The 26025-nt window shown below is 34.1% G+C and overlaps 1 protein-coding gene across 1 annotated transcript in view; it reads left to right on the top strand.

The window, feature by feature from the left end:
• Window positions 1-626: 626 nt before the first annotated feature.
• The window catches only part of Stil (STIL centriolar assembly protein), a 42643-nt gene continuing 17244 nt past the window's right edge, over window positions 627-26025 (top strand). Inside the window, exons 1-10 of the mRNA XM_027937388.2 lie at window positions 627-712; window positions 3815-3927; window positions 4235-4422; window positions 6818-7065; window positions 9466-9549; window positions 11038-11124; window positions 15638-15788; window positions 17328-17437; window positions 21304-21418; window positions 23049-24032. Of these exons, the coding sequence (XP_027793189.2) occupies window positions 669-712; window positions 3815-3927; window positions 4235-4422; window positions 6818-7065; window positions 9466-9549; window positions 11038-11124; window positions 15638-15788; window positions 17328-17437; window positions 21304-21418; window positions 23049-24032 (2124 nt within the window). The 5' untranslated portion in view covers window positions 627-668. The remainder of the gene's footprint in view (window positions 713-3814; window positions 3928-4234; window positions 4423-6817; window positions 7066-9465; window positions 9550-11037; window positions 11125-15637; window positions 15789-17327; window positions 17438-21303; window positions 21419-23048; window positions 24033-26025) is intronic.

Genomic DNA, 26025 nt, shown 5'->3' with positions numbered 1-26025 from the left:
TTATGTGGTGCTGAGGATCAGACCCAGCACCTCGCACGTGCTAGGCGAGCATTCTACCACCGCTCAGCCCCAGCCTCAGCCCCAGATTGCTGGATCTTATGGTAGCTTTATTTTTAATATTTTGAGGAACTCCCCAGGTGTGGTGGCGAATGCCTGTAATCCCAGTGGCTCTGGAGGCTAAAACAGGAGATCTGCAATTCAAAGCCAAGCTCTAAGCAACTCAGTGAGACCCTATCTCTAAATAAAATACAAAATAGGGTTGGGGATGTGCTCAATAGTTGAGAGCCTCTGAGTTCAGTCCCTGGTACCAACATAAAAATTTTTTTTGAGGAACTCCATGCTGTTTTCCATAGTGGCCATACCAATTTACATTCCCAACAACTGTCTGTAGGAGTTCCTACTTCTCCATAACCATCATAACCATGCCAGCATTTATTTTTTGTATTATTCAGCACCTTTATCCTTTTTTTTTTTTTTTTTTGATTGCCTCAAGCTCCTGGGCTCATCTTCCTGTTCCTGTAAGAGATGAATAACTGTTCTTTATAAAATTTCTACCAAGTTTGCTTTTCCTTGTGGTTTAATTATAAATTATTTTTTTGAAAAGGTTTCCTTCAAGCAAGATAGTTCCTTTCCACTTTCCTCCATCAAAGTATGCACTTTGGAACCCAATGCCAATTGGAGATTTCATCTACTTACATCTCAATCACTACAGGTATAAGATGTTTCTCTTTTCAAATCAAACTAGTATAAACATGAGTCATAAAAGGATATGCAAGGAAAGTTGATTATTATGACCAGTTGTAGGTTGAGTGTCCCTAATCCCCAAATCCAAAGTTCTGAATGCTCCAAAATTTCCATGAGTGCCAACATGGAAAATTCCACATCTAACTCAAATGTGCCTTGTCACAATCAAAATGAAGACATACAACACAGTTGTATAAAATTGCCTTTATACTATGTGTATGAGACGTGTATGAGATGTATATGAAACAAATGAATTTCATGTTTAGACTTGGATCTCATCCTCAGGATATCTCATCTATATGCAAATGGCTCAAAATCTGAAACACTCTGGTCCCAGACATTTTGGATAAGGGACACTCAATCTGTATTCATTTTTCTTTACTTTTCCACTAAAAGCTCTTCACGGACAAAAATTTCATCTTTTTGAGGAGTAATCTTAATCTCATAGTTAAAATATTCTGAAAATTTAAAGTTCTGAGTATTGTTGGAGTTAAAAAAATGTGAAATATGATAAAAACTAAAAGTGTTTTTCCTCATACTTCAGCATGTTGTCTTTGGAGGATATTGAGAAGACTGAACTGATTTTAAGTAGATCACATTAGAAGGAATAAATATAAAATATGGTGGTTTTGTTCAGGACCTTAAACAAAAGACATAGAAGTTTATACTTAAAGTAATTGAAAATTGGTTCATTGATATTTTATACATAAGCACCTACTTATTTAAAGCAGTAGTCTAAGAAGGATGGCTTATATTGGGGAGAGCCTAGAGTCAGCTTAGCCATGAGATGGTTTTATATAATCATAGATTTATGCCATAGTGGTTTAAGGTATTATAACTGGAATCATACTGCCTTTAGTCTGAAATCCTGATTCTACAACTGATTTATGTGACCTCAGTATATTAAGTATCAAGAATTGGGGCTGGGGATGTGGCTCAAGCGGTAGCGCGTTCGCCTGGCATGTATGCGGCCTGGGTTCATCCTCAGCACCACATACAAAGATGATTTGTCCGCCGAAAACTAAAAAATAAATATTAAAAAATTCTCTCTCTCTCTCTATTAAAAAAAAAAAGTATCAAGAATTTAGTTTCCTTATAAAATGGCTATAATACCTATTTCATAGTACCTTTGTTTTTTGTGATGGGTATTAAACCCAGGCTTCACACATGCTAGACAAGTGCTCTACCACTCAGCTATACCTCCAGCCCCCCTCATAGTTCTCTTATAAAGAATAAATAAGACAGGTTTTGTAAAGCAGCTGACACTGTGCCTACAATAGAAAGTATTCAATAAATGGTATCTGTGAATAGTGTAGTAGTATTCAGATCAAAAGGAAAGAACAAAATAAGATGTTTTGAAAAGATTTTATGGCATTTGATGATTGACTGAATAGAGTGACTGAAGGAGAGATAAAAGTAAAAAAAAAGTATTTAGGTTCTAAACTAGTTGGTAGAGAATAGTGGTACCATTGAAAAAAATGGGGAGAATCTTGTAGAAGTTTAATTAAATATTTGTTAGACCTGTTCATCCTTTTCTCCATGTTTCTTAACCTGTCTTTTTTCCCCCATCTGTGCTATGTTTTGAGTAATTTGTTTCTCAACTGTATTAATGTTTTCTTTTTTTTTTTTTAAGATGTTGATGAACCTTTATTTTATTCATTTATTTATATGTGGTGCTAAGAATTGAACCCAGTGCCTCACAAATGCTAGGCAAGCTCTCTACCAGTAGCCACAATCCCAGCCCTACTAATGTTTTCTTTAGCTGTGCTTAGCTGCCATCTAACCTGTTTATTTAGGGTTTAGTTTTTTGTTTTTGCTTTTGTTTTTGTAGAACTGGGGATCAAACCCTGAGCCTCATATGTGCCAGACAAACACTCTACCACTGAGCTATACATTAGCCCATTTAGGTTTTTTAAATGTAGAAGTACATACCATATATGTGAGAGAATGTTTATAATATATATAAACAACATTTTTATATATATCAGAATAACAACAAACAACTATGAATGGTAGGGTAGCACATGCCTGTAATCCCAGCAACTTGGGAGACAGAGGCTTCTAGGAGGATTGCAAGTTCGAGGCAGCCTCAGCAACTTAGTGAGAACCTGTCTCAAAATAAAAATAAGGGCTGGGGCTGGGGCTCAGTGGCAGAATGCTTGCCTAGCGTGTGTGAGCCATTGGGTTTTATTCTTAGCACCACTTACAAAAAAATAAATAAAATAAAGGTATGCTGTCTATCTATAACTCCAAAAAAATCAAAACAAAACAAAAATAAATAGAAAATAAAAAGGGCTCAGATGTGACTTAGTGGCAAAGCACCCTGGGTTCAATTCCCAGTATCAAAACAAATAAACATTCATGTATCTATACCCAGTTGATTATATAATCCATTGAAATTTTTTAAAATTTTATTTATTTATTATTTTATTTATTTATTATTTTTATGTGGTGCAGAAGATCAAACCCAGTGCCTCACACTTGCTAGGCAAGCATTCTACCACTGAGCTTCAGCCCAAGCCCTAATCCATTTAGGTTTTAAGTGAATATATTTTTTACTTCTGCAAATTCTATATACTTCCTTTTCATCTGATCTTTTTTCATAATTTCTTGTTCCTGAATCATATTTTGGTTTCCCTCTTGTATTTCTTTAAATATTTTAATCATTTTATTTTGTATTCAATAATGCTATTATCTGTAGTTCATAGATAATACTATTGTAAACAAATGGGTATGACTGTTTCAATCAAACTTTATTTTGTTTACAATAGTATTGTAAGCAATGAGTATAACTTTCCATCAAAAAAATTGGCCTCATAGTTTGTCAGTTTGTGCTCTGGTTCATAAAGTTAACCAAATTCCTAAAGGACAAATACCTTGTGTATCAGGTTATTATTATTTTAGTTTCCAGGTGGCCCTTTCTACTCTTTGCCTTTGTCCTTGGGATTTCCTGACAATGATCTTTCTGTACATTTTAAAAATTGTGCTTTATGTTTTAGGCAGTATTTCACAATGAGGGTTATTTAAGGATATCAAATCTACTATTCATAAAAGACTTGTTATTTTTCAGAAATCTAAAGCTTGTGGTGACTGAAAAGACCCTTCGACTTGCTTACCGTCATGCTAAACAGAATAAAAAAAATGTGCCATGCTTTTTACTTGGTTCTCTCACAGTAGATGAAGGTAATATACTTTAGAAAATTATTTGATGCCTATAGTAGAATTTACATTTATTGATTCAGACAGCTATTGCATATGCTTTGTGTGTGTGTTTTTTTTTTTTTTCCTGTATACCAAGGATATGAAGAAAACTGCTCTTCACAGTCTTTACAATCTAGTTGGGTACAATATATAAACAAGTCATTTTTATATAAAATGATAATATGCTACTGGATGAGCAAAGTGCTTTGCTATAATTAGCAAAGTAGCCTTGCTAAAGTGATTTATGTGTTTAATTAGCATGCTGTAAATAATTATTTTTTTTCTTCAGATGAAGAAGGTGTTACATTGACAGTAGATCGCTTTGACCCTGGTCGAGAAGTACCTGAATGCTTAGAAAGAACCCCTACTGCTTCTCTTCCTGGAGACTTTGTGATCCCCTGCAAAGTTCATACTCAAGGATGTTGTTCAAGAGAAATGATTGTTCATGATGTAGATGACTTCAGTTCAACTTTTAAGGTGATATTGATAACTTTATTATTCTTAATTTAATGAGAATCACACTATATATAGTATGTAGTATTTTAATAAACCCATTAAAATATATTTCTGATTAAATTATTGTGGAGCTGGGCATGGTGGCACACACCTGTAATCCCAGTGACTTGGGAAGCTGATGCAGGAGGGATCACAAGTTCATGGCCAGCCTCAGCAATTTAATGAGATCCTTAGGAAATTGCCTTGTCTCAAAATAAGAAGGACTGGGGATGTAGTTCAGTAGTAAAGTGACCCTAGGTTAAAACCCTAATACTAAAAAATTTAAAAATTAAAAAATAAACTATTGTGGAGCTAAAATCCAATTAAATATGGGTTTCTGAGGGCAGGAGTCCTAGGTAGACGATATGGATAGCATTCTGGAAGAGGAAGCAGCGGGACCAAGATAAAGTTTAGAATGTGCCCAGGCTAATAGTAAGGGTATAGATTTTTTTTTTTTTAATGCCTTTATTTTATTTGTTTATTTATTTTTTTTATGTGGTGCTGAGGATCGAACCCAGTGCCTCATGCATGCAAGGCAAGCACCCTACCACTGAGCTACAGCCCCAGCCCAAGGGTGTAGATTTTTGCTGAATTTGTGGGCAATCAAACTAGAGTATTAATTTGGAAAGATTATAAAGAGCCTTGATGGTCATGTTAAGGAATTTAAACTTTGTCATATGGGCCATGTAGCCTTTGAAGGTTTCTGAAAAGAGGAAATACTGTACAATCGGGAACTGATTTAACCTGACAGGGCAAACTGACTGAAGTCAGAGAGAATAGTTAAACGGCCATTTCAGTTGCCAGATTTATATTAGAGAGGGATCCATTATCGTATAATAAAGCGGTAGCATTAAGACTAGAAAAGAACACAGTAGGCTTCAGCAAATACAGAGGAAGAACTGACTTGATAATTGGGATTACAAGAAAGGAATTGAAAAGAAATCATCTTGCGATTCTGTAAGGCTGAATCAGAACTAATTTGCATCCATTTTTTTCCATTCAGTAAATATATATTGGGGGTAACATTCCCCATCAAGATTTTGAAGTGCTGCTAGGATATATAAGTTGGAAATCCATGATGAGCTTGGAACAGAAGTCTTATTTGCTTTGATATAGTTATTCACTTTATCTTTTTTTTGGTACCAGTATTAAACCCAGGGGTGCTTATCACTGAGCAACATTGCCAGCCCTTTATTGTTTTATTTTGAGACAGGATCTTGCTAAGTTGCTTAAGGCCTTGCTAAATTGATGAGGCTGGTTTTGAATTCAGGATCCTGCTCAGCCTCCTGAGCCACTGGGATTACAGGTGTGTGCCATTGCACCCAACTCACTTTTTCTTTTGATTGCTTAGAAGAAATGAGAATTGAAATGTTGCAAATCAAAACTAATTTTGTTAATGCAAGACCATTTTTTTTTATTGGTTGTTCAAAACATTACAAAGCTCTTGACATATCATATTTCATGCATTAGATTCAAGTTGGTTATGAACTCCCAATTTTACCCCAAATACAGATTGCAGAATCACATCGGTTACACATCCACATTTTTACATAATGCCCTATTAGTAACTGTTGTATTCTGCTACCTTTCCTATCCTCAACTATCCCCCCTCCCCTCCCCTCCCATCTTCTCTCTCTACCCCATCTACTGTAATTCATTTCTCTCCTTGTTTATTTTCCCATTCCCCTCACAACCTCTTATATGTAATTTTGTATAACAATGAGGGTCTCCCTCCATTACCATGCAATTTCCCTTTTCTCTCCCTTTGCCTCCCACCTCATGTCTTTGTTTAATGTTAATCTTTTCTTCCTGCTCTTCCTCCCTGCTCTGTTCTTAGTTGCTCTCATTATATCAAAGAAGACATTTGGTATTTGTTTTTTAGGGATTGGCTAGCTTCACTAAGCATAATCTGCTCTAGTGCCATCCATTTCCCTGCAAATTCCATGATTTTGTCATTTTTTAGTGCTGCGTAATGCTCCATGGTGTATAAATGCCACATTTTTTTTATCCATTCATCTATTGAAGGGCATCTGGGTTGGTTCCACAGTCTAGCAATTGTGAATTGTGCTGCTATGAACATCGATGTGGCAGTATCCCTGTAGTACGCTCTTTTAAGGAATGCAAGACCATTTTTTTCTTCTTTTTTATATGTGTATATGCACCAGTGTAAGATAAACTTTAAAAATATAAACACAAGGGGCTGGGGCTCAGTGTTAGAGCTCCTGCCTCGAATGTGTGAGGCCCTGGGTTCGATCCTCAGCACCCCATATAAATAAATAAATAAAAATAAAGTCCATCAACAACTAAAAATAAACAAGTAAAAAAACAAACACAATTCAGAATTTTTAAATAATTGTATAATATTGATTTTTTTTAGGCTCTACAGCACCATGTATGTAGCAAAGATTCCTTGGACTGTGGTAAGCTGCTTTTCCTAAGAGCTCATATTACTTCCAGGGAGAATTTGGACAATGTGGATTTTGACTTGCACTGGACAGCTGTAACTCTAGCAAATAACTTTAAATGTGCACCTGTGAAGCCCATCCCCATTATTCCAACAGCTCTGGCAAGAAATTTGAGCAGTAACTGGAATATTTCTCAAGTTCAAGGGACATATAAATATGGGTAAGTAAAAGATATATTATTCTAAAAATTTACATATTGATTGTATTAGTATTTTTTAATTGGTTTTATTTTCTAAATACATGACAGCAGAATTAATGACAATTCTTATTACACATATAGAACAATTTTTCATATCTGTTTGTATATAAAGTATGTTCACACCAATTCATGTCTTCATATATGTACTTTGGATAATGATGTCCATCACATTCCTCCATCGTTGCTAAACCTATATTAGTATTTTTTGAGGATCTCCACATACACAATATATGCGTAGTCAGGTAGAGTCTGTTAAAATGAAGTTGTTAATTGGTTGGTTTTGGGGGAGGGGTTGTTTTGTTTTTTAGAGTGGGGGGATTGAATCTAGGGCCTCACAAATACTAATAAGCACATGCTTTACTACCAAACTACAACCCCAACCAATTAAGTTTTGCTGAATATAATAAAGCTTTCTTTCAGAGTTGTGCCCACTATTCTACAAAAATTAGTAGTAAAAATCATATTAAAATTAGTTGTGGATCTGGGGATATGGCTCTGGTAGAATCACTTGCCTAACATTATTGTCTGAATTATTTTATTTCAACTATAATCTGACTATGAACCTAACAGAGTCTGGTGAATTTATTTGTAATATGCAGTCTTAACTATGAATAACAAGCAATGCAAGTTTAGAAAGAAGCAATTAAATAAAAATTTGTAGTACTCTGGCTTACCAAAATGTCAACTTCTTGAGGGTGGAGTTCCTTCACAAAACTGGAGCAGAAACCTCTCCAGCTTCCTATTCCTTAGTGTCTTGGAAAATGCAAGCCAAAACACAAGCAGAGCTGCTTCCCTGAATCCTCATTTCTTTTATTTATTGTCTACTGAACTAGGTTAGACAATGTAGGCACCCTGTGCTTTAAAGTTTGACCAGAGGTAGTTTGAAGGATTATATTTCTCGCTTCCTTTCCCACTACTCCACCCTAGTTCCTGTTAGGTCTATGGAGGCAAGAAAGTTTGCCAAGGTATACTCAACTCCAAGTCTTATCCTCTAAAAATTCTGCTTCAAAAAAGGATGAAAAAAAAATTGTTGTTATCTCTCAACAATTCTGTCTCTCAACAATTCTCAACAAAGTCCCTGAAGTAGCAAGAAAGGCCCCATTTTGACTCCCATATTCTTTCCAGAGTGTGCTTGCTGATTGGAGTGGCATAAGTGTTACTGCATTACAAAGTCTTGGAATGATCAAATCGTAATGATCAAAAAATGTTACATTTAATTTCTTTGGAATAATGAAGTGCTTCTCTTTTTGAATTATTCATACAGGATCCTTTAGCATGCTATTCAATTGCCTTTTCCCCTTGCCATCTCCTGTTGAGAATTGTCTATTAAATTTGTGACATTTGTCCTTTTTTCCAACCATATTCATTTTTTCACTCTACTATTTATATTAGAATCTATTATAGAATAGGTATTTGTGTAGGAACTAAAAATAGATTTTTACTTGTACATTAAATGTATTGACTTTTAAACACCATGTGCTATATATAATAGAGGTTTATGAACAGTGCTAGGAAGGCAGTAAGGTATGTCTGAATTGCCTGGGAAAATCATAGAAAATTTAAATTAATTCTTTTAATAGGAATTGGAATTTATCAGGTGGACAAGGTAGGGGAGAATTTTTAAAGCACATGTGTCATTGTTGGTACATAAGTTTAAACCAATTCCAACTTAATCATCATTGTTGATTAATTTATTATATTTGTATTTTAGGGTTATTGTAGGAATAAAATATATTATCCCCAGATCCCTCCCCCCAAAAAATATATATATATATATAAAAAATCTGTGGTACTATTAAGATTTAATATCATTAATGCCATTGTTTTTATTTCTGTGATATAAAGCCATAATAGTAATGTTATCACTCAACAATTCTCAACAATATAGAGATTGGAGATTGAACACAGGGTATTTTACCGCTGAACTATATCTCCAGGCCTTATTTTATTTTGAATACTGGGGATTGAACTTGGCACTCAATCACTGAGCCACATTGCCATCCCTGTTTTGTGTTTTATTTAGAGACAGACTCACTGAGTTGCTTAGCACCTCACTATTGCTGAGACTGGCTTGGAACTCGTGATCCTCCTGCCTCAGCTTCCTAAGCCACTGGGATTTGCGTGTGCCATAGTAGTGGCTATAAGTTTTAAGTTACTAAATTTTCTTAATCTTTCCATCTTACCAGAGTCTTTTTTAGGTTGAGTTTAACACTTAGAACTGTTTGTGTTTATATATGTGTAAGAGGCAGTTGTCATTTGAATTGTGTCCCCTATCTAAAATATGTTTCATAACTTGAATTGTTCTTTTTAGGTGAAAAATACATACTTTTAATTATTTTTACATTAATGTCTTCTGTTTAGATATCTTACCATGGATGAAACACGCAAATTGTTACTTTTATTGGAATCTGATCCCAAGGTTTGTTCTCTACCATTAGTGGGAATGTAAGTAATTTACATTTATGAAAATCTTTTCAGCCAAATATGTGTCTAAAATGTATATGATAAGCATGTCAATCAAGTTGTACTGTGAGTATTTAGATCATCTTACAAAATCACAAAGGCCAGTGGTTTTTTTGGGGTTTTTTTTTTTTTTTTTTTTTTTGGTATTTAAGTTCACTTAACCACTGAGCTACAACCCCAGTTCTTTAGTCCTTTTTATTTTTTGTATTTTGAGATGAGGTCTCACTAAGTTGCTGAGGCTGGCCTTGAACTCTGATCCTCCTGCCTTAGCCTTCTGAGCTGCTGGGATTACAGACATGTTCCACTGGGCACTCAAGCCAGTGGAAGTTCTCTTGTTTGTACGTTTAGCTAAAATAAGATTTTTCCTAGTCTTAGGAAGAATTTCATATATAAAACATGTAAAATTGAATTCTTCTGGTTGAAGTTGAAGACCTAGAAGCCCTATTTCTTCAACCTTCTCTTACTACTCATTGTCCTTAAGGTTACTTGAAGAACCCAGGGATCAAAATAACACTACTTAAAATTCACTGCCAGGCAGTTTTGCAGAAATTCCCTTTAGTGTTAATGACTCTTTCATTAGAGTTAGTGGTTAATGACATTTAGACAGATTATTCAAAAAGTTATATTCATTCATTATTTATTGAAAACTTTCCTTATTCATAGCATTATGTTTGCTACTGTGTTGTAGTTTAAAGCTCCTTCTTAAGTACTTTATAATTAAAGGGAGGTGGTGAAATAGTCAAATATTCACACATAGAAAAATAATGATGTATATGATTTATTGTGAATTCAGTAATACAGACAATGAATACCTATTAGTATTTGTAAGAGAAATGATGGGGGAGATTTTCTTACAAAAGGTAAATTCATGTTGGAATTTTACTTGTTTGGATAGTAGAAGAGAGGATTAGTAGGAAAGAGCATCCATGTGAAGGAATGGCATGTGCAAAGTTAATGAGAATACACATATGTCTCTGGACCATGAAACCTACTTACAGTCTGTTTGCTACAGTTCTGGTATAGGCTTTGGGTTATTGATGCCTGAGTACATATTTATTAAGAGCCTTCTATATTTTAAGGCTACCTATATGTGTTACAGCACTTGATTCTCTCAACAAAGTTTTCAGTTACAAATGTTGGTCTCCTCTAATTCAGCCCATTCTTTCCAATCTATACTAATTCATTCTTCCCTCCTCCTCACCTCTATGAACCCTTTTCTCTCTCACATCTCAGGTGGAAGAGGACAGAGAGAAAGAAACATGTGCTTGTTTTTCTCTTTTTCTCTACATTTGTAGATACATTGCTACAGATATCTATATATTCTCTCTCTAAGTTGTCAGTATTAATTATGAAAACTTTAATGTATTGCTCGTAAATGTCAAGGGCTCTGCCAATTACCTTGAGAAGGATGTAATCTAAAGTATGTTAATTTGTAAATGACTATAGTTTTAATTTCTTTATTTTTTTCAGTTGGTTGGCTGGAATTATACATATCTACAGTCCTCAGGTTTGGGCTTGCTGCTTGCGATACATGTTCAGTTCTTCTATTCAAGAAAGGCAAGTGATAATTTATTCTGTCGTATTTTACTTTGATCTTATCTTTGATTATAATTTTATTGGTTTCACTTAAAATTCATGTACTTGCTTTAATCACTTATAATACTTCTAAATAAGTACCTAAGGAAAACATACTTTATATTAAATGGGAATAAAGCTGAGCAAAAAAGATGAGGTGGCATTATACCTGGGAATTATGAGCAATTTTCTTGCCTCACCACAGAAGATACCATTTTTAGGGTGGGAAAACACCTAGAGATCATCTGTTATAGCATTCTACTTTACAAATAAAGACATTGACTTTCAGTTAGATGAAATGATTTCAGTTAGTTGATTAGAAATGATTTTGGATTTGTTCCTTTACAAGTGTTTTATTTAAGTTACACTATGCTACTACTAGTACACTAAGAAAAAATACTTGAGATATTTAATTTTCTTCCTAGAACTTAAAGCATAAGTATTAGAATTAACAGGGAAACTTTATGTCTAAATCAACTTCTCTTTAATTTATTTTGTACGTGATGCCACTATTTGCTTCTTAGTGTCTTTATCTTTTAATTGAGTCCGTTTGTTATTGTCTGTCTGTTAATAGACACTTTTTTCTTGGTACTGGTGATTGAACCCAGAGGCACATTATCACTGAGCTGTATTCCCATTCTTTTTTTATATTTTGAGACAGGATCTTGCTAAGTTGCTTAAGGCCTTGCTAAGTTCCAGAAGCTGGCCTTGAACCTGAAATCCTCCTTCCTCAGCCTTATGAGTCCTGTTTGTGCCACCATGCCTGGCTGAAATAGACTTTTTTAAAAATAACTTTTCATTGAAAAGTCAATCCAAGTACATGGCAATGAATTAGATGAATATAAAGATATACAGTAAAAGGAAATCTCCCCCAGACCTCATTTTCAGGGGCAATTATTGTTAAATGGTATCTTGACTTCCTTCCTGAAATATTTAACATGTAGACAAGTGTCACTTTCCCTCAGTCTATAAAAATTAAATCACAATTGAGAGTATTCCATTCTTCCTTTTCTGTATGTTGCTTTTTTTCCCCTATATCTTGGAGATCATTATATCTTAGCATATACAGACTTAATACACATATTTTAACAACTGAATGGTATAAAATATATGTTACGCTTCAAAAAACTGGTCCTTTTGCTTTTACAATAGAAGACTGAACACATTACTCATATCTTTTTGTTTGTTTGTTTTTTGGGATTAAACCCAGAGGCTCTTAATCACTGGACCACATCCCCAGTCCTTTTCATTTTTTATTTTGAGTTAGGGTCTTGCTAAGTTGCTTAGGGCCTCACTAAGTTGCTAAGGCTGGCCTTGAACTTTTAGTCCTTATGCCTCAGCCTCCCAAGTTGCTGGGATTATAGGTATGCACAACCACACCCAGCACTCATACATCTTTGTATGCATATAATAATATATCTGTAGGATAAATTCCTAAAAGTGTTTCTCTGGGCCAAAGAAGATTTTGATATATTTTAAAATTATTGGTAGATATTGTCAAATTCCCTTCTAAAAGACTCTCAATTTATAATTCTTCCAATGGTATATGAGAATGCTTTTTTTGCCACACAAATGTAGATATTTATTCAGTACCAACATTGTTCATGGTATTGGGGATAGCAGTAAACAAAATAAAGATCTTGCAGAAATAGGCACTAAACAAAATAAGTAAAACACATTTTTAAAGGTGGTGAGTGCTTTGAAGGAAAATAAAGCCAGAAAAGAGGAAGGATGTGTATATGAATAAAGGTGGCAGGTTGAGTTGCAGTTTGTTGTTGCTAGAGAGATGAGATGAGGGCAGGAGATGAGCTCAGAGATAAGCAGAGGCCATTGTTAAACTTTGATCTTTGCTAATCTAATAGATGGAAATGGTTTTTCCCAGTGTTTTATTACCTCTTATGGGAACTGACTATTCTTGTCTTGGAATTTTTCTTGTAGATTGTTCATTTTTTTAATATCGCTTTGTAAGATTGAACTTTTGCTCTTATTTTTCTCTTATTCAAACATTCTGCACTTGCTCCCATGCACACATGTGTGTGCTCTCTATATACATATTAGATATGCTATATATTATATGTATGTGTATGTGCATAAAATATATATAGCAAAAATTTTTCTCAGATTGTCATTTTTTAAAAAAAATATTTTTTTTAGTTGTAGATGGACACAATACATTTATCTTATTTATTTATTTTTATGTATTGCTGAGGATCGAACCCAGTGCTTCATACATTCAAGGCAAGCACTGTACCATGAGCTAAAACCCCACCCCAGATTGTCATTACATTCATTTTGGTTAACAGTATTTTGTCCCAGACTTTTGATTTTGTTCCTGAGAGCATACTTCTCAAATGCTCTACCACTTAGCTTCACCCTCAGTGTCAGACTTTAAGTCAAATTTTTTTTGGTGGTGCTGGGGAATGAACCCAGGCCTTGTGCATGCAAGGCAAGCACTCTACCAGCTGAGCTATATCCCCAGCCTTAAGTCAAATTTATCAGTCTTCCATCTTTTGTAGAAAGGATTTGCCCTCACTAAGAGTATTATTGAAATAAAAAATCTTTCCCATTTTTTTTAGATGATTTTATAGTTTCTACTTTTATTTCACCTTTGCAAAAGAATTAGTTCTGTTTGCAGTAAAACAAATGTTTTCAATTTTTTGTTATGATTTAGTATAGCTAAATTTATTATCAATTACTGATCTTACTTTAAATTCATATTAATAGTAAATGCTCAGTAAAATTAATTTTGAATCTCTTTTTTTGTGTTTAGTCTAAAGCATTGGGCGATTTTTTTATATCAGAACTCTTAATTACTGCTACAATTTAATTTATAATTTTACAACATTCTGAATAGTGATTTTAACTGGCCTCAGAATAAGGAACTAAGCAGTACAGGCATTCTGAATGCCTCTCTGTCCTCTGCATTATTTTGTTGGTAGTATAACATCCCCAAGTTATTTTTTTTAATTTTTTTAATAATTGTTTTTTAGTTATAGGTGGACACTATATATAGTGTTCACCTATATATTTATTTATTTATTTTAGTTGTAGTTGGACACAATATTTTATTTTTATGTGGTGCTGAGAATTAAACCCAGGGCCTTGCACATGCTAGGTGAGCGCTCCACTGCTGAGCCACAACACCCCCCCCCCCCCCCCACAATATCTTTATTTTTATGTGGTGCTGGGAATTGAACCCAGTGCCTCACTCATGGTAGGTGAGCGTCCTGCCTCTAAGCCACAACCCTAGCCCCCAAGTTATTTCTTATTTATTATTTTACAAAGTAGAGATAACTAATAAATACAGTTTAGATGCTTTGGTTTAGTGTATATTTTAAGAACCCTTGAGGACTTAACATACATTCATTGAATCATTTAGTGTGACTAATAAAATTAATGTCCATTTTATCAGGGTTTATAATAGTGGAATATGGTAAACAAATATCCATTTTTAAATGTCTAGGTGAATTAATAATGGCATATCTATAAAATGTAATACTGGGCAATCACTGAAAAAATAAGGTCTGAGGTATAATGTAGAATAGTGGCATAGAAAGAGGTACAAAATAGATTGTTTTTTAAAAATAGCATTTGCAATAGTTAGGCCTCATTTTTGTTAATTTATGTAAAATGTTTGTGAATGCCTAAGGTAAAATTCTGGGTGCTTTTTTTTTTTTTGAGATAGGGTCTCACTATGTTGCTTAGATGGGTCTCTAACTCCTAGGCTCAAGTGATCCTCCTACCTCAGCCTCCTGAGTAGCTGGCAGTACAGATGTTCACTGCACCCAAATTCAAAATGTATATGCATTAAATTGAGTTCTGAAAGTTTGCACACCAAATTGGAGAATGGCAAGGAGGAGTTTTCATTTTATTCATTTGTTTTGTTTGATGTTTTTATAAGATATAGTTATTTCATAATATATCTTAAATTAAAAATTGATAATATTGGGGTTGGGGCTGTGGCTCAGTGGCAGAGCACTTGCCTGGCATGTGTGAGGCACTGGGTTCAATCCTTAGCAACAAATACAAAAATAGGCAAATAAAATAAAGGCATGCTGTCCATCTACAACTACAAGAAAATAATAATAATAAGTAAAAAAATTGATAATATTAAAATGGGCATAAGTTTGTTTCCCAGTTCTCTTTAAAAAATTGGACTCCAGGGCTGGGGATGTGGCTCAAGCAGTAGCATGCTCGCCTGGCATGAGCAGGGCGCTGGGTTCAATCCTCAGCACCACATAAAAATAAAATAAAGATGTTATGTCCACCGAAAACTAAAAAATAAATACTAAAAAATTCTCTCTCTCTCTCTCTCTCTCTCTCTCTCTCTCTCTCTCTCTTAAAAAAAAAAAAAACTACTAAAAAACTTGGACTCTCTTCTTAATCTAATAATTAGATTGGGAGACTTACTTCAGAGTTCTTTGAATATAATCTTACTATCATTATTAAATTTTAACTAAATGGTGGTTTTTTTTGTTGTTGTTGTTTTGTCCAGGGTTTTTTCACAATCTGGAAATTTCATCATAGTTCTTTATTCTTTGACACATAAGGAACCTGAGTTTTATGAATGCCTCCCTTGTGATGACAAAGTACCTGAGCTTCGATTTCATTTACTGACCAGCAAGGAAACATTACATCTTTTCAATGTAAGTGATTTGATTACTCACCTACATTGATGACTGTTTCCAATTGCATTTTGGCGGTTTAAGCCCAATGGTCTTACACTTTAAAATAATAATTTCATCAATCATTGAATATTAACTTTTCATTTATGGTTAATTTTTGTTCAGTAAATCTTAGACCGTATGTCTAGAACCAAATTATAATAGAAGATAAAAGATTATCCACAGATACCTAGCCTGGGTTTTTCTAAAATTTTTGAGGAATATGTCAATAATTTTTATATGTTGTATCGTTTTGTACTGGTGAGAATTAATTTTGTGATTTTAGTATTTTCTTTGCCTTGACTATTATTTTAAAAATATGTATATAACTAATACATAAAGTTTTCACACTTAAAAGTCAGTGTTTATATAATCCAAGAAGTTGTATCTATTAAAATATATAGAAAAAAATAAAATACATAGAAATTCATTAAGGATGATCAAAGAAAAAGAAGATTTTTTTTAAAGTACAGGTGTCATATAAAATTAAATTTAGCCAGCATGGTGGCACATTCCTGTAATCCCAATGACTTGAGAGACTGAGGCAAGAGGATTGCATATTTAAAGCCAGCCTCAATAATTTATCTAGGCCCTAACAATAGTGAGACCTTGTCTCAAAATAAAAAAATAAAAAGGACTGGGGATATGGTACAGTGGTAATGTGTCCCTGGGCTCAATCTCCAGTACCAAATTTTAAAAACTGATTTTCTTTTTCTTTTTTGAAACAAAGGTCTTGCTTCTGGGTCTGTAGCCAAGTACCACCACACCCACCTAAAGACCACTTTTTTTTGTTTGTTTGTTTGGCTGTACTGGTGATTGGACATGGTACCACTGAGCTATGTCCTGGTCTCACCACCCCCACCGTCCACCCCTGACTCCGCACATCTTTTTTTTTTTTGAGATAGTTCCTTGCTAAGTTGTTGAGGCAGTCTCAAACTTGTGATACGCCTGCCTCAGTCTCCCAAATCACTGGGATTACAGGTGTGCACCACTGTACACCTTGTTTAAAAATCATTTTTTAATGAAATTCTTTTTATTAGATCAATAATAAATAAATTTATATTAGATCAATAATAAATAAAAATATTCTTTATTTTATTAAAAAAAGTTGAATAACTCTAAATAACCATGTATATCCATTCTGATCTTTTGAGTTCATTTATAGGTTATAGCAGTTCTCATATTGTAGTTATTATTATCTTAAATGATCTCTGATAATTTGTTTCTACTTTAGAGACATGTCATTTATCATTTTTCTTTAGATGTCATCCTCAGTTTATAGTTATTTTATATTCATTAAAGTCCTGGTTACTGAGTTAATTACATAATACAGGTGATTGAGTTTTAACTTTCACTTACAGATCTGGGAAATGGACATTTTACAAAAGAAGGTTAGAGTTACAGAAATCAGAAGTTTCCCCACCAATTTACCCAGTATTTCAGAGCTACTTTTTATCTAAATTGAATTCTCTGGTGTTTTTATTTAAGTCACATCTCAAAGTATGACCTACTTCATTTCAGAATGTTGAACCTTCTGACAAAAATCAAATCCATTTTGAACTGAGTGCTGAAAGCCAAGATACAGAAACAGAATTTTTCAGCAAGTTTTCAAAGAGTCTTTCAACTAAGAGGTAAGAGATAACTTTTTATTGTCATATATACTTTATTATATTTATTATTTTTTGGTAATTAAAATAACTAATTATTTTTGATAAAACTGTCTTTGCTTTAAATGTATTCTTTCATAGTCTCTAGAAAGCTGGCTGATAATTTTAATAAAAAGACAACTCTAATATAATTTTCTTTTGACTTGATGTATTATGTAGGAAACAAAAAAGGCATTTGTCAAGAAATTATCTTGCCTAAGAAGTAGCATTCTATTTCTTTCCCCACATTTTTTTATTGGTGTGTTATAGTTATACATACTGATGGGATTTGTTGTTACATATTTGTACATGCACACAGTACACAATATAACAATATAGTTTGGCCAATATCACTCAATGTATTCTATTTTTAATGTCTTTTGTTTGTTCTTCCCTGCCTTATAATTTTAAACCTGGCTCTGTCAGATAAAATACTATTAAAATAACTCCTCTACCTAAAAAATAAATGGTTTGTTTAAAAATTTTCAAAGCAAATACACTTGGAGAATATTAAATAAGGGCTTGTGACTCTTTGTGTCATTGTATCCTACTTTTGTGGTAAAGAGGATACACCCTTGTATTAATGAGGGTTCTCCAGAGAACAGAAACAGTAGGATGTATATATGTAGAGTGAGATCTTTATATTAAAGAATTGGCTGCTGTAATTATGGAATTTTGGCAAGTCCAAAATCTGCTGGGTAGGCTGGTAAACTGAGATTCAGGGAAGAGTTGTAATTTGATTCCAAAGGCTATCAGCTGGCAGAATTCCCTCTCCTGGGAGATTAGTCTTTCTGTTAAGGTGTTCAGTTGATTGGAGGATGCCCACCCATATTATGGAGAGTAAAATAACATCCACAGAAACATCTAGAACAATGTTTGAGCAAATAGCTGGGTATTCTGGCCTAACCAAATTGACAAATAAAATTAACCATTACATCCCTAACCCAGCTTTATCATTTATTCTACCTATGTGCCAGGTGATGTGATAAGGGTTAGGGACATGATGTTATTAGTTTATTCTTTGATTCCTTAGTTTAGAAACAATTGTTATTTTTAATGCATCATAGCAATTGACTTTTCTGTTAGTCAACTTTTTTACTATAACTCAGATCTATCTTTGGACCTTTAGTGCTATCTGTTTATAATATTAGCATGATAAACAAACAAACAAAAAATCTTTCTACTGAGTTATAGAAACCAAATTTCAGTCAAATCAAGGCCTTTTCATCCCTTTTCCTCTTTTTTTTTAATTTTTTTTTTTTTTTTAGTTGTAGATGGATGCAATAACTTTATTTTATTTATTATATGTTTGAGGATCAAACCCACTGCTTTACACATGTGAGATGAGCACTTTACCACTGAGCCACAACCCCAGCCCTTTGGGTTTTGTGTAAAGGATTGTAATGGTGTACCAATACTTGGAATAAGAGTTGACATAATTCTCATCCATCTCTACTGCTGTATATTGAGATGTTATCATTAGCAGCTGATCTTAAGCAGACTTGTGCACATTCCTGCAGTGAAACTCCTATGACCTTATTCTGGTTCCTGGCTCTCTCTGTCATGTCTGTGCTATTCTGAGCACTTGGGATATCATTCTGTATTTCACTTGTCCTTTGACTTGATGGGAGAGCTTTGTGGCTTGGTATAGAACCATCTGCTTAAACACACTATGCAGATATTCTTGTTGCTTCATTGCAGTACCTTGCAGAGAAAGATCTTTGTGTCTCTCTCTCCAGACTATCAGTTTGGGGGAAGTTCTCGTCTGCTATTAGAATTTCAAGTCTGCTTTGGAGTTACTTGTTCTATTATCTTCTACAAGAAAGAATTCAACTTGTATAAAACAGGATGCAGGGTCCTTTCTTTCTTTTAACCTTTATTTATTTATTTTTGTTTGCTCTTTTTAGATATAGAATGTATTTTGACTTGTTATAAAGGGAGTGTATAACAAGTGTATTTTGACTTGTTATACGTAAAGAGAGTATAACTTATTCTAGTTAAGATCCCATTTTTGTGGTTGTACGTGATATGGTGTTATATGCATATATGAACATATAGGAAAGTTATGTTCGATTTATTCTACTCTTTCCTATTTCCACTACTCCCTTCCCTTCATTTCCCTTTGTCTAATCCAGTGAACTTCTATTCTTCCCTCCCCACCCCTTATTGTGTGTTAGTATTCACATATCAGAGAGAATATTTGGCATTTAGTTTTTTGGGGGATTGGCTTATTTTGCTTAGCATGATAGTGCCATCCATTTACTAATAAATGCCAGGATTTCATTCTTCTTTATGTCTGAGTAATATTCCATTGCACATAACATTCCACATTTTCTTTATCCATTCATCTCATCTGTTGGAGGGCACCTAGGTTGGTTCCATAGCTTAGCTATTGTGAATTGAGCTGCTATAAACATTAATGTGGCCACATCACTATAGTATGCTGATTTTAAGTCCTTTGAGTATATACTAAGGAGTGGAAGAACTAGGTCAAATGGTGGTTCCAGGACTGGGATGTAGCTCAGCAGCAAAGTGTTTGCCTTACATTCATAAAGCCCTGGGTTTGATCCCTAGTTCCAGTTAAGAAAAAGAAAAAGAAAAAGTGGTTCCATTCCAGGTTTTCTGCGGAATTTCCATATTGCTTTACAGAGTGATTGCACGAGTTTGCAGTCCCACCAGCAGTGTATGAATGTACCTTTTCCCTTACATCCTCGCCAATATTTACTGTTACTTGTATTCTTGCTAATTGCCATTCTGATTGGAGTGAGGTGAATTCTCAGTGTAGTCTTCATTCAACTTTCTATAATTGCTACAAATGTTGAACATTCTTTCATATATTTGTTGACCATGCCTATTTCTTCTTCTGTTCAGTTCCTTTGCCCATTTATTGATTGGAGTTTTTTTGTTGTTTGTTTGGTGTTATGTTTTTTGTTAAGTTTTTTGGAGTTCTTCATATACAGGATCCTTTCTTAAGAGCCTCTTTAGTTCTAAGCTCTCTTTTAGCTTCCTTTTTGTTGGTTCTTTTTTTGGTACTGGGAAATGAACCTGGGGGACTTAACCACTGAGCCCCATCCTCAGCCCTTTTTTATTTTGAAATAGGGTCTCACTAAGTTGCTAAGAGGCTGACTTTGAACTTGTGATTCTCCTGCCTCAGCCTCCTGAGTTGTTGGGATTATAGGTGTGTGCCACTACACCCTGCTCTTAGCTTCCTTTTGACTTTACTTTCCCCTAAAGCATTCTATTGAAACTTTATCTAGTTTAGACAAAAACATGATACATATAGTATTTCAAATCTTTAGTCTTAAACCCTAATTTCAGCTTTTGAAACTTAGTACTAATACTCAAAATTGTTCTATATTCTGCAGAAGTATGCCATCTGTGATACAATAACCATAGCTGACTAAATGAGAGGTGATACCTAAATGTATTTTCCCATCACAGATATAACTTCATAGGAATATGTAATTCTTTAATTATTTTCCTTTTTAGCATAGTGTTTGTGTCAATGTGCATGCCTTATCAACAGATTATAATTTTTATATTAAGTATACTTGTAGACTCCTTGCATAATCAATCAGAAGGTGCTCAGTTACTATTGATTTATTGTAATGTTAATAACATAGGGATAAACCTGCCATGATCAGGTAAACAAGGTAATCAATTAAATAAGAACTTGAATAGATCAGCTTTCCTGGTCAACTAATATTGATCTGAAAAAAAAATCTATAGTGTTAGATACTAAATTAAATGATCCAAATACTACTTTTTAAGGTCTTATTCACTCAGTTTAAGCTAGAATAAAGTATACTAGGTTGCTAAAATTTTTTCTTGTCTCCTTTTCTATGCCTTAGTTCTTCCCAGAAGTTATCTCTTGGAAAAATACCAGTAAATGATCATGACTCTGGTGTTGAAGATGAAGATTTTTCTCCAAGACCAATTCCTAGTCCTCATCCAGTGAGTCAGAAGGTATCCCTGATCTTAGTATGAATTCACCTTTGTGATTAGAGATCAAAAAGCCTCTTTTTAAAGCATTAAATAGGACCTAAAATTTATTTATTATTCTAGCTATATATCTCTATATGATTTTACACATATAAACACACACACCCTCAAAGTACATATAATTATTGTTAAAAGTAATAATGCATATACACATTCTTTATACTCTTTACATATATGTAATTATATATATAATGATTACATATAATTGTTATTCTCAGAGAAAAGTGAGGCATAGATTGGTTAAGTTACCTGTCCAAGATCACACAGTGAGTAGTAAGGCTGGGATTGTTAATTCAGGAGGTTTGGTTTTAGAATCTGATAGAGATTTGTTTTGGGTTTTGTTTTGTTTTCTAAGACAGGGTCTTGTTAAATTTCCCAGGCTGTCCTTGAACTTGTGATTCTCCTGCTTCAGCCTCCCTAGTAGTTAAGATTATAGGCATGTGCCACCACATTCAGCCCAGAATCTGGTGCTTTAAACAACCATATAGCCAGGATTACTCAGGCCCATAATCCCAGTGGCTCAGGAGGCTAAGGGAGGCAAGAGAATCATATGTTTGAAGCCAGCCTTAACAATTTAGTGAGACCCTGAGAAACTTAGAAAGACCCTGACTTTAAAAAAAGAAGAAAAGAAAGAAAGAAAATCTAAAAAGGACTGGGGATGTCGCTAGTGGTTAAAGGCCCCTGGGTTTAATTCCTGGTACCAAAACAAAACAAAACAAATACAGCCATATAGACTCAACATTCTATACTATCAGCAAAGCTTGATTTTTTTGTTTTTTGTTACCATATTCTGAAAAAACATCTCCTTTGCAATCAGAGGTTAATTTTCTGATTCCATCATAATTTTTTGTGCTGCCAACCAGTGGGTTCTTTTAGAATTGTTGTATACCTCACATGGATTTGTTACTTATTTTATTTATTTATTTTTTTATTGATAGTGGGATTGAGCCCAGGGGTGCTGTGTCACTGAGCTACATCCCCCAGCCCTTTTTAGTTTTTTGTTTTGTTACTTATGTTAGAAGAGAAAGGTATGGGAAAGATTTTTTAAATGAATATCAAGGTATAACCAAATTCTCCACAAGGAGCATTTTGTTTAGTCTTCCCTGCTCTTTTTCCAGCCCTTTTAGCTGACATCAGTAAAAGGAATAACAGAATAACATAATTTAGTGGAAAAATATTTTGAAATATTTATTGGAAAATCCCTTGTTATTTGAGATACATAAACATTTGCTACTAGGTCTCTTGAAACATTCTACCTGTGATAACTTCTTTACAGAGTGAAGATGTAAAACTAGTGTATAAAAGTTTCTCATATCCTATGATCTAAGCAACATTAATTAGTGGTCCAATAAAAGAAGTTCCATTATTAAATAAGTCTGGGAGATGCTTAGCTATGTTCTTTCAGAACAAAGACCTTGTTTATTTTGCTTACAATTATATTCATACTGCCTACATTCAAGATATCCAGAAAATATTTATTGATGGTATAGATTATGAATAATATTTAAATGGCTAATATTAGAGAAATACTAATCTAAGGAAAGTAATGCATATATCTTTTCCTAAGAATTTCTTTTTTCTTTTCCATTTGTAGATTTCCAAGATCCAACCATTAGTTCCTGAACTTTCACTTGTTTTAGATGGCAATTTTATAGAATCAAATCATATGTTGAATCCATTAGAAACGGTGAACACTGAAAATTCTCCTTTGTTGATTCAGCACTCTGAACACTTGAAGGCAATGAAACCTGAGCTTTATGATGAGAAACACAGCCCAGAAGCTGAACCTGGAGAGTCTTCCTTAAAAGGGATATCAAGTCAGTTTAATCAGGACAGTGCTCCTTTGAGGAGCAAGAGCAAGACAGACAGCAAAGTAAGACAGCCATCTACCTGTAACATAGGGAACCCTCATTTTAGGAATAAGAGTGTTCAGCCATCTTCTTTTAATGTTCCACCTCCTGATATAACTGAGAAACTTCAAGCAGTTTCTGCTGGAAATGTACAGAAAGAAGAGTATCCTCTAAGAACCTCCTCATTTAATTCTAGACAGTCTTCTCTTGCTCCACAGTCCCATCCACACAATTTTGTTTTTTCACCTCATAATTCAGGAAGACCAATAGAAGTTCAGGTACCTGCTCCCCCACTACCAACTTATTATTCCACAAATGTCTGCAGCTGTTATCAGCATCATGGCCATATTCAATGTAGTCCAATAAGTTCTTGGCAAGGAGTAAATACGGTTGGATCCATTCAAGACCTCCAGTCTGAAGCCCTTCAGAAACATTCATTGATTCATCCAAGTGGATGTCCAGCTCTATGTCATAAAGCATTCTATTCTTCAAGTAGCCCTGTAGCCTTGAGACCTCAGGGAGGCATGGATAGTTGTTCTCCCCACAACAATGTAGAACCATCGCCTGTGGCAAGACCTTCACATATAGACTCTTGTAACCCACATCCTTGTGCAGTGTGTATGCACACAACCAAGACTGAGTCAGATAATGGAATGATGGGACTGTCTCCAGATGCTTATCGGTTCGTCACAGAGCAAGACAGACAGCTGAGGCTACTTCAGGCACAGGTTTGCTTGAAGATTTCTTAGTTTTGTTCAATTCTTTGTATTGATATGGTTTCTTAAAAACTGGTTTTATTACTCTTCAGTAATTACGTTTTTATGAATAGAGTTGTCAGAATTAAAAGAAACCTTCAAAACTGAATTCTAGTACCTCTCATTTTATAGATAAGCTGAAGTGAGGATTAGAGAGAATAATTTAACCCAGTTCCTCATTCCTAGTTAATGGTAGAACCAGAAAAGAAAGCAAGCCTTCTTTCACACTATCTTGTGATATCCTAACCTACAAGACTATTGCATTTTTCTTTGCTTTTTTGCTCCTATAAAAAAAGATTGTATAATTCTTCTAAACATTTATATACAACTAAACGTTGACACATCTTTACTTTTTTAATCATTTATTATGTATACCGACCTTTAGCCAGTGTACCTTCAGAGAATAGACTAAAACTTGACTTGTTCCACTCAGTTTGTTCTGAAATGTTCTGTTCCTTAAGGGATTTTATTACAGAGTTCTTTTTTATTTTTTGTGGTGCCAGGGATCAAATCCAGGACCTCACATATGCCACATCTCCAGCCCTTAAGCTTTATTGCAGTGCATAGTTTAGTTTATAAGTATTATGTCTTTATTCATTGATATCCTTCCTGCATATACCCACCCCATACCAATTGTTCCTCATTTTCATGTTTTTTCCATAAAGCTATATGGAATATATAATATATAATATGTATTTATGTGTGTATGTATATAGTATGCATAAATACATGTGCTTTATAAAATTGGAGGCATCTTGTTTGCAGTTTGGAAAAAAAAGCAATTTGAAATTGTGCTTAAAAATGCTTTGGATAGGAGCACCTGGGAAAAATTCAGCTTTGCTCTTTCTTTCTTTTTCTTTTTTTTTTCTTCTTTTTTGTTATTTTTATTTTGAGACAGGGTCTTGCCAAGTTGCTGAGGCTGGCTTCGAACTTGGAGCCCTCCTGTCTCAGCCTCCCAAGTCTCTGAGATTACAGGTGTGTGCTAATACACCTGGCCAGGTTTGCTTTTTTTGTTTGTTTTTAATATTTTTAGCTGTAGATTAACACAATACCTTTATTTTTAAAGTTTCATTTTTATGTAGGGTTGAGAGTTAAACCCAGTGCTTCACACATGCTAGGTGAGCACTCCTACCATTGAGCTATAATCCCAGCCCCAGCTTTGCTGTTTTTTTAAACCTAGGTAAATTCTTTGAAATTATAAAATATACATTGGATTTTAACAAATTGTGATAAATATGTAGCAGAAATTTTAATTTAGTTAAATATTTCTATAATGAAAATAATTCTTTTTTGTCTTGTTCAAAAAAATAATAATAGAGGCTAAAAGGATTCTTTAAGCTGTTGAGAAATCTTAGTAACTTGGGACAGGCGCTATAACACATGCCTGTTATCAGCAGCTTGGAAGGCTGAAACAGAAGGAATGTGAGTTCAAAGCCAGCCTCAGCCTAAGCAACTCAGTGACACCCTGTCTCTAAATGAAATATAAAATAGGGCTGGGGATGTGGCTCAGTGGTCGAGTGCCCCTGAGTTCAATCCCCAGTAACCATCCCCCCCAAAATATATGATACAGGAAATCTGTGGTTAAATATAGTATTCTCCTCGTACATGAAATTCTTTTTCTTTTTTAGCTTTTTGTAGGTTCTTTTTTTTTTTTTTAATACTTTAGGCATTTTCCTTGTAAGTACATATAGAACTCTCATACTCTACATAGGAATTTGTTCTGCTGTACACAGAGTTTTCTAATTGTTCTACTGATTATATCAACAGTTTGAAGTACCTATTATTGCAAAAAAATGAAGCAGTGAGCATCCTTGTATTTGCACCTAACTGCATATGTGTCAGTATCTGTGTACTATAGATTCTTAGAAGTAAAAGTGTGAAATTAAGTTATATGACTTTGGACAAATAATCTTACTTCTGTGAATTCAGTTTTTTGTCTTTATGCTGTTGTTGTTTTTGAGTTTTT

This window comes from Marmota flaviventris, chromosome 10 (assembly GCF_047511675.1).
Source record: "Marmota flaviventris isolate mMarFla1 chromosome 10, mMarFla1.hap1, whole genome shotgun sequence".
NCBI classification, from domain to species: domain Eukaryota; kingdom Metazoa; phylum Chordata; class Mammalia; order Rodentia; family Sciuridae; genus Marmota; species Marmota flaviventris.
This window is presented reverse-complemented; position numbering and strand designations above follow the sequence as displayed.